The sequence below is a fragment of the Salvia splendens genome, chromosome 13 (assembly GCF_004379255.2).
Source record: "Salvia splendens isolate huo1 chromosome 13, SspV2, whole genome shotgun sequence".
NCBI classification, from domain to species: domain Eukaryota; kingdom Viridiplantae; phylum Streptophyta; class Magnoliopsida; order Lamiales; family Lamiaceae; genus Salvia; species Salvia splendens.
The window spans coordinates 28,971,665-28,986,854 of NC_056044.1; the positions used below are offsets into that span (position 1 = coordinate 28,971,665).

Sequence of the window (15,190 nt, forward strand, 5' to 3'; positions counted from 1 at the left end):
TGAATATGTGACAAATTAGAATTGATTAAAATTTGTATTTTTAATAGCAATTATTAATGTAAATTTACAATTATATGGCCAAGAAAGTAAACATTCTAGTTTTGGAATGTTAAATTTCCAGCTTGAAGTTTGACTTCGGAAATTTTTGAGCCCAACAAATTCATGTTTTCAAGACATGAAATTTAACTAGCCGTTACACAACATAACTATCCGTTGTACGTTTCGAACTCAAAATCAAATCACATACATTTCTCCCCACTTTCACTCTCTCTCTCTCACACATCGGTTTCCATTTTGATTTGTTTATTTCTGGATAAACTCAGGTATGCGGACTTTGTTCCAGTTTAGTTCCTCTGTTTTTGCTAGATTATCTGTGTTTTGGTAAGAATTCATTTCCGCATCTATGGATCTGCCTGATTTTGCTTCAATTGAGCTGAGTTGATTTTGTGAAGTTCTTTATTTTTGGTAAGATGCATCTTTCCACCTCTGGATTTTTTTATTGTTCTTCGATTCGTGTGGAATTCGATTTAGGGTGATTTGCTCGAGTTATCCGATATTTGTAAAAGTTGGTTACTTTTGCAGCTTTGTCTTAACTTGTCTTCCTTACTAATGTAAATCCCTCAGAATAAGATATCTCAGTATTCATTCCATTTAAGCACAAAAAAAATATCTCGTCGTGTTGCTTACACCTTGCAGCTTGGTATCTGAGTTTCATTTCAGCATATCCAAATTTCAACATGACTCTGGGTGTTATATGCTAATTGCCTTGGAAAAAAAATACTTGTTTAATTATTAATCAACATTCGAAGTTCTGATGCAGATTTTAGTTAAATGATGGATTACACTAGGCGATGCAGATTTTAGTTAAATGATGTTAATTTTACTTAAAATTGGGGCTGATCTTGTAATTAACAGGAAATAAGTGAATGCCGGACTTTTCCAATATTGTAAAATGCTTTTGGCTTGTCGTGTGGTCAGCAAGCTTGGGGTTTACAGCTTCCTCTCCATGAAATTTCTTGGTGACCGACTGATAATTTAACTGTTCACATGCTAAATGGCTCATTTGTTGTTTCAACCAACTCATCATCTTATGAATATCAATAATGTCATTAATACGGCGTCCTAATTTTCAGATTGTTGTGTGTGGATCTTTCCAATCAAGGGCAGTCAACGGAATACAGAGCCGTTTGAATACAACAGTCCTTAAACTTATAAGTAAAGCATTTGGTGGGAGGCCTTAGGCCGTGCTTCAGCTGGTGTTCTATCAGAGTTTTACAAATTTTATTCAGAGAAGATGACTGTTAGAACACCAGCCTCAAAAGTGGACAGGACACAAACAGCAGTCACTCCAGGTGGAAATACAAATAGAGCAAGGGAAGAGAAAATTGTTGTAACTGTAAGACTAAGGCCTCTGAGTAAGAGAGAGCAATCATCTAAAGATCAGATAGCCTGGGAATGCAGTGGCGATCATACTATTGCGTACAATCCTACTCCCCAAGAACGGGCAGCTATACCTGCATCTTTCTCATTTGGTAACTACTAACCAATAATGTAGTATTCTTGAACAAGATTTTGGATGCCCCTGTCCTGTTGTTTACAAAAGAGCTAACAGATAGCACAACATTTTATTCGCAGATAAAGTGTTCGGTCCTGATTGTTCAACTGAAAATGTCTATGAGGATGGAGTGAAAACGGTGGCGTTATCTGCCCTCATGGGGATCAATGGTAATTCTCTTTCCTGATTAGATAGTAAAACGTGTTTTACCATAAATTGGTATATCTTACATAGTTTTCTCCTGAAAAATTCCTGCAGCAACAATATTTGCATACGGACAAACTAGCAGCGGGAAAACTTATACAATGAGAGGAATCACAGAGAAGGCTGTTAATGATATTTACATGCATATAATCAATGTAAGTTTACACAATATTTTCTTTTACTGATAGTTCATAATTGGGTAGAATAATATACTATCTCGACAGAAACTGATTAGATACTAAACAAGTTGAAAATTTCTCCGAAGAACTAGTTTTGAAAGATAATTCACTGAAAAAGTTATCCTTCCAGTTGAAATCCTTTTTTATGCTTTGGCTAATTTTTCTAATGAGAATCACTGATTTTAACCTTTTGACTACTGTACAGACACCAGAAAGAGATTTCCGAATAAAGGTATCTGGTCTTGAAATCTATAACGAGAATGTCAGGGACCTGCTGAACTCTGAATCTGGTCGTAGTCTTAAACTACTAGATGATCCAGAGGTAAAACTCTCTGCTGTTCTCTGTCAACTAGATTAAGTATAATGATTCTTCCTATATTGGTTTCTGATGTCAATCCATTTGCAGAAAGGAACAGTGGTTGAGAAATTGGTGGAAGAGACAGCAAAAGATGATCAACACTTGAGACATCTAATCCATGTCTGTGATGGTAGGAAAAAAGTCTTCAACATATGTATAATATTTTATGTGGAATAGATAAATTACCTTATTTATGAATACTCTACTCCTTGCAGCTCAAAGACAAGTGGGTGAAACTGCATTGAATGATACTAGCTCCAGATCACACCAAATTATAAGACTGGTCTGTTTGTTTTTGACTTATCTATTGGATTAGAACAGATGTTTAGAATGCGCTATTATTTTTATTAACTGGAAGTCTTTTCATCTTAAATGCAGACTATTGAAAGTACTCTTCGTGAAAGCTCAAATTGTGTGAGATCATATGTTGCCACCCTGGTAAAACCAGACATCTGATTTTCCTTATTATGTAATCAGTTTTATAACCAAACTGCAAACCGTTTGATTTCTTTCTCTCATTTTGCAGAACTTAGTAGATCTAGCTGGCAGTGAAAGAGCCTCACAAACAAATGCAGAGGGTATCAGGCTCAGGGAAGGGTGTCATATTAATTTAAGCTTAATGACTCTTACAACAGTAATCAGGAAGCTAAGGTTGGTGTTACCATCCACTTTCCATCATTCTCCTAGTAACTCTAATTGGATAGTGATTACTGCGAGTAATCCATTTTATGCTCCTCTAGGTGCCTTCCAAATAGTGGTCCTTGGTTCCTTTGTCTTCCTCTTTTGACTCTCTAAACATTCGCAATTATAAGGGCTGTTCCTAAAGGCTTCAACAAATTCTTGATTGGAATTACAGGATCTTTTGTAATTTGAATTGATTCTTTCATCGCATTATGATTGTGATATTTTACATCGTTGAGTGGACCCATTCGAAAACAATTGGATGATGACAAAACTATCAACGATTGGAATCCCATATTTTTATTCAACAGTATGAATAGTTCTTTTATTTTGATTAAGAGGGAATCTCGAGAGTGGATGTGGATGGTTTTTTTGCCGAAGTTTACATTTCCTAGACAGACAAGGAATACTTTGAAAAGCTGCTTATTTTCTGGATTTTTTTGGCATCCAGTGTGGGAAAAAGAAGCGGTCACATTCCCTACCGAGGTTCAAAGCTCACACGAATATTGCAGCATTCATTGGGAGGAAATGCTCGCACTGCCATCATATGTACATTGAGTCCAGCAGCAAGTCATGTGGAACAATCTCGTAACACGCTTTTATTTGCTACCAGGGCAAAGGAAGTGACAAACAATGCTCAAGTGAATATGGTAATTTCTATATTATCAATATGCATGTTATACAAGTGAACATAGTTGTGCAGATGCATTATAATTTCTTTTCCGATAGCATGAAATGATTCAATCTTTTTGACTTCTTTGATTGATTTCCATCAGGTAATCTCAGACAAACAGCTTGTTAAGCATTTGCAAAAGGAAGTAGCGAGACTCGAAGCAGAGTTACGCACACCAGACCCATCTAATGAGAGAGGCATAAAACTTCTGCAGGTTAGCTAACAACACACTTATTGCTGTATAGTACAATTGTGTGTCTACTATGGTAGTTCTCATACTTAGTTGATGCTGTTTGCTTAGATGGAGCAAGAGATGGAGGAACTGAGACGTCAAAGAGATCTAGCTCAGTCTCAAGTAGAGGAGTTGCGTCGAAAACTTGAGGAGGAAAAGGTCTGCATTTCTTCTAACCCCATGCTAAATTGCATCAGAACAATTTTATGTACCTGGTGGCTCACGTCACCTTTTTTGTTTGTGTATTTCAGAGATTAAAACCATCAGATTCACGTAGTCCATCTGTAAAGAAGTGTCTATCATTTTCTGGGACTTTATTACCAAAAATTGATGCAAAGGAGTTAGGCCATTGCGAAAGAGTACGAACTCTGGGAAGGCAGTCACTAAGGCAATCATCTACTGCTCCTTTTACTTTGATGCATGAAATCCGAAAACTTGAGCATCTACAGGAGCAGTTGGGTGAAGAGGCTACTCGAGCCCTTGATGTACTACAAAAGGAGGTTTCTTGTCATAGACTAGGCAACCAAGATGTAGCAGAGACTATAGCTAAGCTTCAAGCGGAGATAAGGCACATGCACTGTATCCAGCCTTCTGCTAAGGATGTAACTGACGTTGAAAATGTCTTGCCCGTCAACAAGAGTATCAGTGCAAATTTGAAAGAGGAGATAACCAGACTTCATTCACAAGGAAGCACCATAGCTGATCTTGAGGAGAAACTAGAGAATGTCCAGAAGTCAATAGACAAATTAGTAATGTCTCTTCCAACTAAGAGAGATCAATCATCTACTGATAACTGCCTGAAGGTGAAGAATTCTGATAAGAGGAAGAAATTGCTGCCGTTATCTTCAAATAGTGGTTTGAACATGCAAAACCTCATCAAGTCTCCATGTTCTCCCTTAACAGTTTCGGACCAGGATATTGAAAACAGACCTCCAGTTTCTGATGCTATGTCTGGTGAAACTCACTCAGTTTCTGACAAAGACACTCCCACCAAAAGTGAATGTGGAGATGCCTCATCAAAGGAAAACACCCCTTATCGACGTTCAAGTTCTGTTAATATGAGGAAAATGCAGAAGATGTTTCAAAATGCAGCAGAAGAGAATGTCAGGAGCATAAAAGCTTATGTTACTGAACTCAAAGAACGCGTAGCCAAGCTGCAATATCAGAAACAGCTTCTTGTATGCCAGGTAAAGTAACTTTCTTTGGTATATAGTGATCCAAACAAACTCTATCCTGTTTACCTCAGCCTCACTGTTGAATCTTTATTTCTTCAGGTGCTTGAACTGGAAGCTAATGAGGCTGCAGGATATAATTTGGAGGACTGTGAGAATATTCCTGAGATCGAGGAGGAGTCACCAGCTCCATGGCATTTGGTTTTCAAAGAGCAGCAGGAGCAGATCATCGAGTTATGGGACATATGCCATGTCTCCATCATCCACCGAACCCAATTTTATCTGTTGTTCAAGGGGGATCCTGCTGATCAAATATACATGGAAGTGGAGCTCAGACGCCTGACATGGCTGCAACAGCACCTAACCGAAATGGGAAATGCAAGTCCCGCCCCTCAGGCAGGAAATGATACCATAGTTTCGTTGTCCTCAAGGTTTGTTCTCTCTCCAAAAAAAAACAAATTACATTATCATTTCCAGATGTCTAACTTCCATTGCAATCTGTCGTGGTTCAGTATCAGAGCTTTGAAGCGCGAGCGAGAGTTTCTTGCGAAGAGGATGAACACGTGCATGACAGCTGAAGAAAGAGAAGCATTATTCATAAAATGGGAAGTGCCATTGGAGGGGAAGCTACGGAGGTTGCAGTTCGTGAACAAGTTGTGGACCGATCCCCACGACGAGATGCATATACAAGAGAGTGCAGCGATAGTGGAGAAGCTTGTATGCTTTGGCGGAGGAGGAAACTTGACAAAGGAGATGTTTGAGCTGAATTTTGCACTTCCATCTGATAGAAGGCAATGGCAGATGGACTGGAACCAGATACTCAAACCACCATCTTTTGTTAAGAATATTCTGTAAGTAAACTTGATAATTTGATTAATTTATTTATTTGCTTCACTCACAATGTGATGCAAATTGTAAGAAGTCAGCTGCTGCTTGATCCCTTTGGCAATTTATTCAAATTTAACATATTCATTTTTGTATTATTTGTCTGAAACCAAACAACTGTTGTTGAATACGAATCAATCGAGTTCAAGTCAATAAAATATCGGAATCATCACATGATCGATGACTAAAATCTATGAATCGTTATAAAAAAATTAACAGTGTGAACTTTAAATACCGCCAAACGAAAAACTCAACCAAAATTCATCAAGTCATAGAATAATGTAGTCAATTCTTGCTACTACACATGTTCATCCCAATCTAATCCGTTCAAAAAAGAAAAAGAAGAAGAACACCACGATTACATATCTCATTAAAATGAAAAATGCATACAATAATTATGTCACATTACATGTTTATACTGTGTGAAACTTAACAACACTATATTCATCACCACCCCAAATCCCATCACAAGGCTGAACAGGAATATAGCTGCTTGCTTTCCAAGTGAAGAGAGTGGGCTCTATCAACTTATCTGCAACACAAACACAAGTTTATTTTCTGTCATGCTTTAAGACAGCCCCAAATTCCATTGTCCTTCAAACGAGCTGCATGTATCGCTTGTGCATTTATATTACGACCAAAGATATCACACAATGAAGCCTCTGTGCACAGTCTGTTTGATAAGTAAAAGTAGCTGAGTTCAATATAGCAACTTACCAGACAATATTATCCCAGTGTAGAAAACCGCCGTGACCTCTAGCATTAGTGAACTTGTAAAGGGGGCCAGAAACTGAGCCAGAGAATATACTGAGTTAGTAAGTTGTTAAGGAAATGGAACCATGATGCTAACCACGAGCAAAGACTAGAAAAGACCGACGTGGAAAAGGAGAAAGACGGGAGAAAGCACCTTCATAACCCCCGAGAACTGGATCCTCTGCTAGTAAGATGGGAGTGTCAAGGTCAATGAATCTGCAAACGAATTATCTCTCAAATGAGTGAATATATGCTTTCTACACATAACATTGCTTGAATTTAACACTATCATCGCTTACTTGAAACACCCCAGACCAGCTGCCAAATGACCGGCAAAGCCCATAGCAAGCCTTGTTTCGACCATACCACCAATCATCAAATCCAATCCCGACTCCCTTGCTAAATCAATAATCTCGAGAGCCCCAAGCACCCCAACTTTTGCCAGCTTTATGTTGACTACGTGTGCAAGGTCTTCCTTCACTATTTTCTTCACATCATCTAAACTACGGCAACTTTCATCAGCAGCAACAGATACCCCATACTTGGTTTTGGCAACTTGGCTAACATGACCAAGGCCTTTCCAGTCGTCTCTGTGAACTGGTTGTTCAAAAAGGATAGGCGTCACTTCCATCTCTGTCAGAGAAGAGAAGGAACTGAGATCTTTCCACAGAATTTACGCAGGTAGATGAAACATATATTTACTACTGAGAATCACTTGGTTACCATGTAATGTTTGGAGAACCTGAATGGCTTCCTCAGAGCTATAACCTTCATTAGCATCTAAAATGAACAAACAATCGGGATGGACTGTGCGTATAGCTTTAAGAACTTCGATATCAGCAGTCAAGTTCTTCCCAACTTTGAGCTTCAAAGTCTTGAAACCTTGGACGCGATACTTTGAAGCCAGCTCAGCCGCTTCGGCTGGGGAAACTATTGGGATCTGTATGTATGATTATAGCATTTAGTTAGTAAATTCACTTGCTAATGATTTTTCTACCTATCCTTCTTCATTTTTAATACAGTCACATGAATAAACTAACTCACTCTTTCACATTCTTTCTTATTTTCTCTATTTTCTTTTTCTAGTTAGTACAATCACATGAATGAACTAACTCACTCTCTTATTTTCTCAGTCTTCTTTTCTAGGTAATACAATCACATGAATAACTAAACTAACTCATAAAGAGAGAAGTATCTCACTGTTATATCTGTTGTTATCATGTTTGTGAATCCACCAAACAGTCTCCACAGAGGTACTCCAATGCTGTTTGCAACTGCATCAATCAACGCCATCTCGATTCCTGCTCTAACCTTCATCAATCATATACAAATTCAATTAGCACCTGCGATTTACGATTCACTCAAGATTCTCAACTTGTCACGCCAGCAGTGACGAGTTCAATCACATTAAACTACAAACATTACAAACAAACTACAACTTCGAACCTTAAGATTCATAGATCTTTCACTTTATACTTGAAACTTGTAGGGTTATTCAAAAACTAGTAAGCATAGACCAAAAACACTTCAAGCATCCCAAGGTGATTCATCATCTTTTTATACAAACCATTTTTGGCTGTGTAGTGTTCAAGGATTAAAACACACACACACACACACACACACACACACACACAGTAAAAACAGAGAAGTAAGGATGATCTAATGTCCTACTACCATATTTGACTGTTTGTATCCTAAATTAGGATTTGAAACCCTAATTAAAGAAATCCCCAAATATGATCACTTGAACGGATAATAAATCACGAAGTTTCGTCCAGTCCCAAATCATCTCTCTCCATCTCGATTAGTCCAACAAAGCAATGAAAAGAAAAACTCACAGAAGCAAAGGAATGGCCAGGAAGCATCCCATTGATCTCAGCAAGAACGATTCCCAAGGTCTTGCCCGGGCTCTGCTTGAGAGCCCGGCAAGCCTCCGCCACGGTGGAGAGAGCCACAGGCTGATCCTCCGCCGTGACGTGGGGGAGAATCGGGGACTCCCCCCACCCGACGCAGCCGTTGCTGAGCTCGACCCGCACGGCCACATTCTCCACGCCGTCGAGCCGCGACGACGCAATCGTGAACGGCGCGATCAGAGGCACGTTCAGCGCCCTGCCCTCCGCCCTCTGCACGCTCACCGCGTACGTCTCCATCAGATTCTTAAACCCCAAACACGCCGGCGCCGGCGCCGCCGGAGCCGCGGCGGCCATGCAAGCGGTGGGGCCCTTCATAAAACAGGGCTGCAAGGATAGCAAGGCGGCTGAAGGTCCCATTTTTTTCGTTTTAGAGAGTGTGAACAAAAACAGTGTGGGAATCGAATCGAATCGATCAATTCATGTGATTGGAAGATGCCGCCATTTTTAATTGTTTATGTTGATGCGATAGCGAGAGAAATCTATATTCAATAGGAACAAGTTGAATCGAACAATTGTTTATTTTCGCATGTATCTAACGCCATTTCCGACCATTTTCTTCTAGTTTTAGTCGTTGGTGATGGATCTTGAGTTGAATTTATAGATGCTATATTTAAGGGGGAAAAATGAAAAAATTAGCATACTATCATTACAACGGATGTTCCGTGTCCGAAGATTAGTGAACAGTTGTTCGTTAACGGTTGTTATTCACATATTTTGAAGTATTTTATTTTCACAATAAAGAAAAAAGAATTAAAGTGACATTGTTGTAAATTCCGCCTAAACTTTGTTTTATGTACAAAGAAAATGATAAACATAGAAACATTAACAAAAACAACCAAATTGGAAGTAGTTGACAAACACAAGAAAACAAAAATAAAAGGACGATACTATGTCAGTTGACAGTTTTCGAGAATTTAAATGAGTGCGCTACTCAATAATTATTAGAGTCAATTTATCACAATGTTTTCTAATATCGAAACAACGTGATATTTGAGATAAACTATTACGTTGATTTAAAGTGATGGAATCGATCAAGGGTAAGTGGGGTTATCGATACTAAGAAAGAAATAATCAAAGAAAGAAAAATGCCATAATTCCAATGCACACAAAAATAAGAAGCGGAAAAAAACAAAAGAGTTAAGCAAAAACATAACCATGGTCCTAAATATATTAGAATTATTTATAGTTAAGCAAAAAAGTTGAGGTTGAGTATATTTATGTTCCTAATAATTAAGTATAAGGTCACGCCAAAAATCATAATGGTTGTTAGAGGAGATTAACTTTAATTTGGCAAATAACGAACAAGTTGGTATTATTTAATTAGTAATTAAACAGAATATGTCTTTTCGAAGGAATCTCATATACCACTTGATATATTATTGACCCTATGGTGCCTCCAACGGTTGATTTTGGATAACAAAACTGTAGTTAATGTTAATAATTTGGAACACAAAAAGCTTTATGGTAAAGGTAATGTTGCATTTGAGATGTGAACCATGTGATGCAAATGTTAATGTATTATTATCATAGTTGGCTTTTAATATTTTTATATTTTAGTCTCCATTCAATTCATGTTTACTTTCATTTTTCATCTATTCCTATAAAAATGTCTTCTTTTCATTTCTAGAAAAAGTAATTTATTATTAATATATTTTAATTTATTTCTTTATTAATATTCAAGTTATTTTTTACTGCCCTATTAATATATTCAATTATAATTTTCTTTTCTATTAAATAAAATAACAATTCAAAAATTTAGTGCCATCTGACAAATGTAACATAGGGAGTGCACAAACTAAACTACTTAATTTTGGGTTTTAATGGGATAGTAACAATTCTACTGAATTCGTGATATAGTAATATTTTTTTCTTCAAATTCCAACAATCATTCAAATAGACCAATAGACCTGTAAGATATTGTATGTGTTCATATATGTATAGTTTTTCAATAAAACTAGACAAATGCGTGCATACCATGATACAAATATACCATACCATGTACGAGTTCAAGTGATTTAAAATATATTAATACGGAATTAAGAATAAAATTCTCAAAAAATATATCTTTTAGATTATTATTGGGAAATACTACATTTATGATCTTTATACTGACTGCGAAAAAAATGGTAATGTGATAGTATTTAACAAATACTGATCTTTATACTGATTTTTAAAATTATAGGATCAAAATTAAACCAAAGTCTATACCTTTTTTGGACAATTTGCCCTAATATAATTTGCTATGTACGACTATTAAAGTGGTACTAATGTTAAATCTTCTTAATATTCACTTCATTAACATGGAAAATCCAAATCAAAATACCATTGATTTTTTCATACATAAAATTAGTACTATCTTTCTTGAATTTACAAATCAAGAACATGCAATATAATGTCCAAAACTCCAAATACAAAAATTCAAAGATTGGGCCTCAAAAGTAAAAATTAATCTTGGCCCAAAACAAAACTCAAATTGGAGTAGGCCAAGCCCAGGACTGCTATTTTCTCCACCCCTCTGCTTATCTCATGGCTACACCGCCACCGCCGCCCGAAGCCTACCCTCTCAGTCTCTGACGGTAAAACCTCATTCACGAGCAGGGATGGAGAGTTCCTCATCCAATAGCGAATAGAAATGGTAGGATTCGAACTCAATACCTTCATTGATCGAGCTGAATTCGATGCACTTTCACATCATTGAAATTCAAATTAAACCCTTGAGGAGATTGTTTTGTCCATCGAAATTCCCATCTTAACTCAGATTAACAAGTTAGTTTTGTCTTCCTTTATGATCAGTGTGGTTGATTATTAGTATCATGATTTATGAGATGTTTCTGAATTTCCTATACTAGTGTGGTGATATGAATAAAAGCACAATTGGAAAACTAAAACTCCAACTAGAAAAGATAGAGATGAAGCATTGATATTTATGTTTAAAAAGGAACTATAATTGATCCTACTGGTACAGAGACTTCATGAATTTGAGAAAATCTATGTTTCTACTTGAGAGTTTTGAAGAATTACCTCACTTTCTGATTATGATTAGCTTTGTGGATTTGTTTCTGCATCAGAACAGAGCCTCTGAATATGCTGAATCCAATCAGATACCAGACAACTTTCAACAAGTTACATTTATACGAGAAGATTCGAGCTTTAGCCCCGTCTTATTCGATTTGTGGATGGGGTGGTTTTACCTCAATTTCAAATCAAAATCAAGACTCAGAAACTCCACAAGGTTTGGAGCAGAGTATTGATAAAAATGTTGCAATTTTCTGGGATTTGGATAACAAGCCACCAAGATCATTTCCTCCGTATGATGCAGCACTTAGGATAAAGAAGGCTGCTCAACAATTTGGTTTTGTTAAATACATGATTGCTTATGCTAATAGTCATGCATTCAGCTATGTTCCTCCTGCGATTCAGGAACAAAGGAAAGAGAGGAAATCACTGAATCAGTTGGAAAACAAGGGCATTGTGATGCCGAGGGAGCCATATGTGTGCAAAGTCTGTGGGAGGAGATTTCACAACAATGAGAGGTTCATTAATCATTTCAGGCAGATTCATGAGCGTGAGCAAATGAAACGGTTGAATCAGATTGAGTCTGCAAGGGGGAAGAGGAGGCTGAATTTGGTGGCTAGGAATGCTGTCAAGATGGAGAAGTATAGGAATGCGGCTAGGGATATATTGACCCCAAAGGTCGGGTATGGTTTGGCGGATGAGCTGAAACGAGCTGGATTCTGGGTCAAGACGGTCTCAGACAAGCCACAGGCTGCTGATGTTGAGTTGAGGAACCGAATGGTGGATATGATGGACCGGAGGATGGTTGAATGCTTGGTTCTTGTGTCGGATGATTCAGATTTCGTGGAGGTCTTGAAGGAGGCAAGGATGAGGTGCTTGAAAACGGTGGTTGTTGGTGATATCAGCGATGGTGCTCTCAAGAGGACTGCGGATGCTGCTTTCTCGTGGCAGGAGATCATGATTGGGAAGGCGAAGAAAGAGGCGGTATCAGTTGTTGGCAAGTGGAAGGACCGAAATGTTCTGCAGAAACTGGAGTGGACGTATGATCCTGAGAGAGACAAGAGAATGCATTTCCATGCTATTGAAAGTGGGGATTCGGATTCGGATATTGGTTGCTTCAGTTCTGATGAAGGTGAATCTCTTTTAGGCAAGGAAAAGAAGGGTGAGTGGTGGGAACTGGAACGAAATCAAAGGCCGCCAGAATGATTGATCGATGTGAACTCAATGATGTTGAAGCTCGAACGAGGATAATCCACAGCTGCTATCCGATGGGCAATAGCCTGCTAGATCTCACTTTCTGAGTTTGGGTGTGCATTGTGAGGTTAGCGGCAGCTCTAAAGACCGAATTTAGTGGAATTTTTCGACTATTATGGGCCGGAGGTAGGATTTTTTGTTTGACAGTTGTAATTTGAAGTAGTTTACTTGGAAATTTTTTGCTTTCGTTACACCAATAATATTATTTGATTAATAGAAAATGAATGAGATTATCTTTAGGTAAAAATATTTCTAGAATTTTTGGCTTCAAGTTGTACTATATCCTAATTTTGTGATGATGGTAACCTACGATACTGTAACTTCTCTATAAATTTTAATTTCTGTTAGTACTATAAAATTAGGTCCAATTACAATTACTATATATAGTTGTTCAAGACCCACAAATAATTCCGATTAGGGGTCAGAATTTCTGTCGTTCTTGAATTTAATCATTTCTTGCTCACAACTTAAAATATTGTGATTTAGTATTTCATTTTTTTGGTCTCATTCATGCACCGTATCTCATTAATACATTAATTATTTGTATAATACTCCATTTGTTACAAAGTATAAAATTTATTATATAAATACGTCATAAATAATTATTTGTATATATCTTACTTTTGATGCAATAAACTATTGATAACTAGTACAAATTAAGTTTAAATTAAGCATATAAAATTAAAATTAAAGCAAATTATGACAAATAATATGTGAAAAAATAAAAATGATACTACATGAGACGCAGAAAATGGGCTAATCTCTTCCGCAATTTAAATAGTAGTAGTAATTGTTTTCCACCCATTAAATATGAACTGCTGTATTACGTGGATAGATATTGTGGTAGTAGTAGTAGTACTGTAGCAGTGGGATTTTAATGGAAATCACACTCAAACATAAATTTGTGGATATTAATGGTTACAAGTCTTATGTTCAACATTTCAATGTGATATTTTACCCTTTGTTTGGTTCTTGCCTTTTCAGAATAAAAAAGTTAATTAGTGTGTATCATTGTATATCAAGAAAACAAATACACTTAATTATTCCTAAATCCCCTTTTAGAAACATTTCATTTACAGGGATCATATATATTCATGTAGTCATATAAGTGGATCAAGTTCAAAGGGAGATCAACAATGTTAACATAATAAACAAATTTATGTTAAATTATATGTGAAGTGTAATCTAATTCATATATCACTACACGAAAAACTCTCATACATGATACTGCTGCTGCATGACATAGACTATGTATTTATGTGTGTGTGACCTAAAAATGAGAGTGCACTTGGAGAATGATGATGCAAATAACTCGATCAAATACCTTGCTTTTTCCTATTAAATTAACAATAAAGATACACGAAGTTGTTATTAAACATTATTTGTATGTAACAATATAACAAAAAAATGAATATAAAAGGCAAATGGCCCTTGGAGGAAGTGGGGAGTCGATGACTTATAGTGTTACACAAGTCAAATTTAAATCTGATACTACTATTCATATATACAAGTGGAAACGAAAGGATTTATTTCATTTAATTTCATCTCAAAACAAAAAACGCACACAGAGATCGATGGTGGTACATATGAAAAGGTTGATAGGTGAAGATGATGTTGAAGGCATATTTAGGTTGGTGTGGTTAGTTTTGGCTTCAGCTTCAATGATGTCTCTCGTTGTATGGAAATGTGCACAAGGTGTTCAACAAAAAGAAGCCGACGCCGCAGATATCTACGGAGGGAGCGGTTGCGCAGCAGCATGTGGTGGTGGTTGCGGTGCATGATTCAATCATTTTGTGTTACTCGATATTTGGTGATTTTGTTTAGTATCACCATATTAACAAAGTTTGGATCATGTTAATTTATGATTTTGATCCCTCTCTTAAACCTTTACCTAATCTTCTACTGTTTTATTCATCTACAATTTCTTCTATTCCACTGCATCTTCATAGATCGTTCGTTTCTATATTTCATGTTGTTGGATTTTACTAATCCCTATAACATTCGTAAATTCAAAAGCAATGGTGGCGGATTCATGAATTAATTTTGGAGGATTGAATTTCTTTTCTTTTCTTTAACAACGGATAATATTGTCAATTTATGAAATAGTACTATGTAATAAAAAATCTAAAAATGACATCTTTTTTTTCCAAAAATAAATTTGTAGCGTTTTCTGTCGACACTAAGTAAAAATTAGGTTTGGTTATAATATTTCATAAATTGGATTTTGCTAGGCTCCAAAATCTAAATTAAGGTTAATGCATGTTATTTAGGAATAAGATTTATCTAATGGAAATCGGATTTAACGAGTCTTATGTA

At 36.7% G+C, this 15,190-nt stretch overlaps 3 protein-coding genes across 6 annotated transcripts; 2 read left to right on the forward strand and 1 right to left on the reverse strand.

The window, feature by feature from the left end:
- The first annotated feature begins 227 nt into the window (after nucleotides 1-227).
- On the forward strand, nucleotides 228-6,037 carry LOC121761278 (kinesin-like protein NACK1). 2 transcript variants are annotated; one of them, XM_042156923.1, is made up of 15 exons: nucleotides 228-323; nucleotides 1,134-1,532; nucleotides 1,636-1,725; nucleotides 1,814-1,914; nucleotides 2,144-2,260; nucleotides 2,345-2,426; nucleotides 2,512-2,579; nucleotides 2,675-2,734; nucleotides 2,823-2,947; nucleotides 3,429-3,627; nucleotides 3,754-3,864; nucleotides 3,952-4,041; nucleotides 4,134-5,069; nucleotides 5,157-5,485; nucleotides 5,567-6,037. In XM_042156923.1, exons 2-15 carry the CDS (start codon nucleotides 1,295-1,297, stop codon nucleotides 5,907-5,909), a joined length of 2,889 nt encoding a protein of 962 aa, XP_042012857.1. In that variant the 5' UTR covers nucleotides 228-323; nucleotides 1,134-1,294; the 3' UTR covers nucleotides 5,910-6,037. The 2 variants fall into 2 exon arrangements, with proteins under 2 accessions (XP_042012857.1, XP_042012856.1); XM_042156922.1 differs by having other exon boundaries at nucleotides 240-465.
- Nucleotides 6,038-6,199: 162 nt separating this feature from the next.
- LOC121760024 (L-Ala-D/L-amino acid epimerase-like) lies at nucleotides 6,200-9,186 on the reverse strand. Its single transcript, XM_042155622.1, has 7 exons — nucleotides 8,531-9,186; nucleotides 7,893-8,003; nucleotides 7,416-7,632; nucleotides 6,992-7,325; nucleotides 6,847-6,908; nucleotides 6,657-6,729; nucleotides 6,200-6,471 (listed from the first exon to the last, which is right to left on the reverse strand). Coding segments are annotated over exons 1-7 (1,230 nt in total). The 5' UTR covers nucleotides 8,963-9,186; the 3' UTR covers nucleotides 6,200-6,470.
- A 1,916-nt stretch (nucleotides 9,187-11,102) lies between these two features.
- On the forward strand, nucleotides 11,103-13,121 carry LOC121759915. Of its 3 annotated transcripts, none has more exons than XM_042155490.1 (2): nucleotides 11,103-11,240; nucleotides 11,674-13,121. In XM_042155490.1, exon 2 carries the CDS (start codon nucleotides 11,690-11,692, stop codon nucleotides 12,824-12,826), a length of 1,137 nt encoding a protein of 378 aa, XP_042011424.1. In that variant the 5' UTR covers nucleotides 11,103-11,240; nucleotides 11,674-11,689; the 3' UTR covers nucleotides 12,827-13,121. The 3 variants fall into 3 exon arrangements, with proteins under 3 accessions (XP_042011424.1, XP_042011425.1, XP_042011426.1); XM_042155491.1 differs by having other exon boundaries at nucleotides 11,106-11,240; nucleotides 11,679-13,121; XM_042155492.1 differs by lacking the exon at nucleotides 11,103-11,240 and adding an exon at nucleotides 11,252-11,371.
- Nucleotides 13,122-15,190: the final 2,069 nt, after the last annotated feature.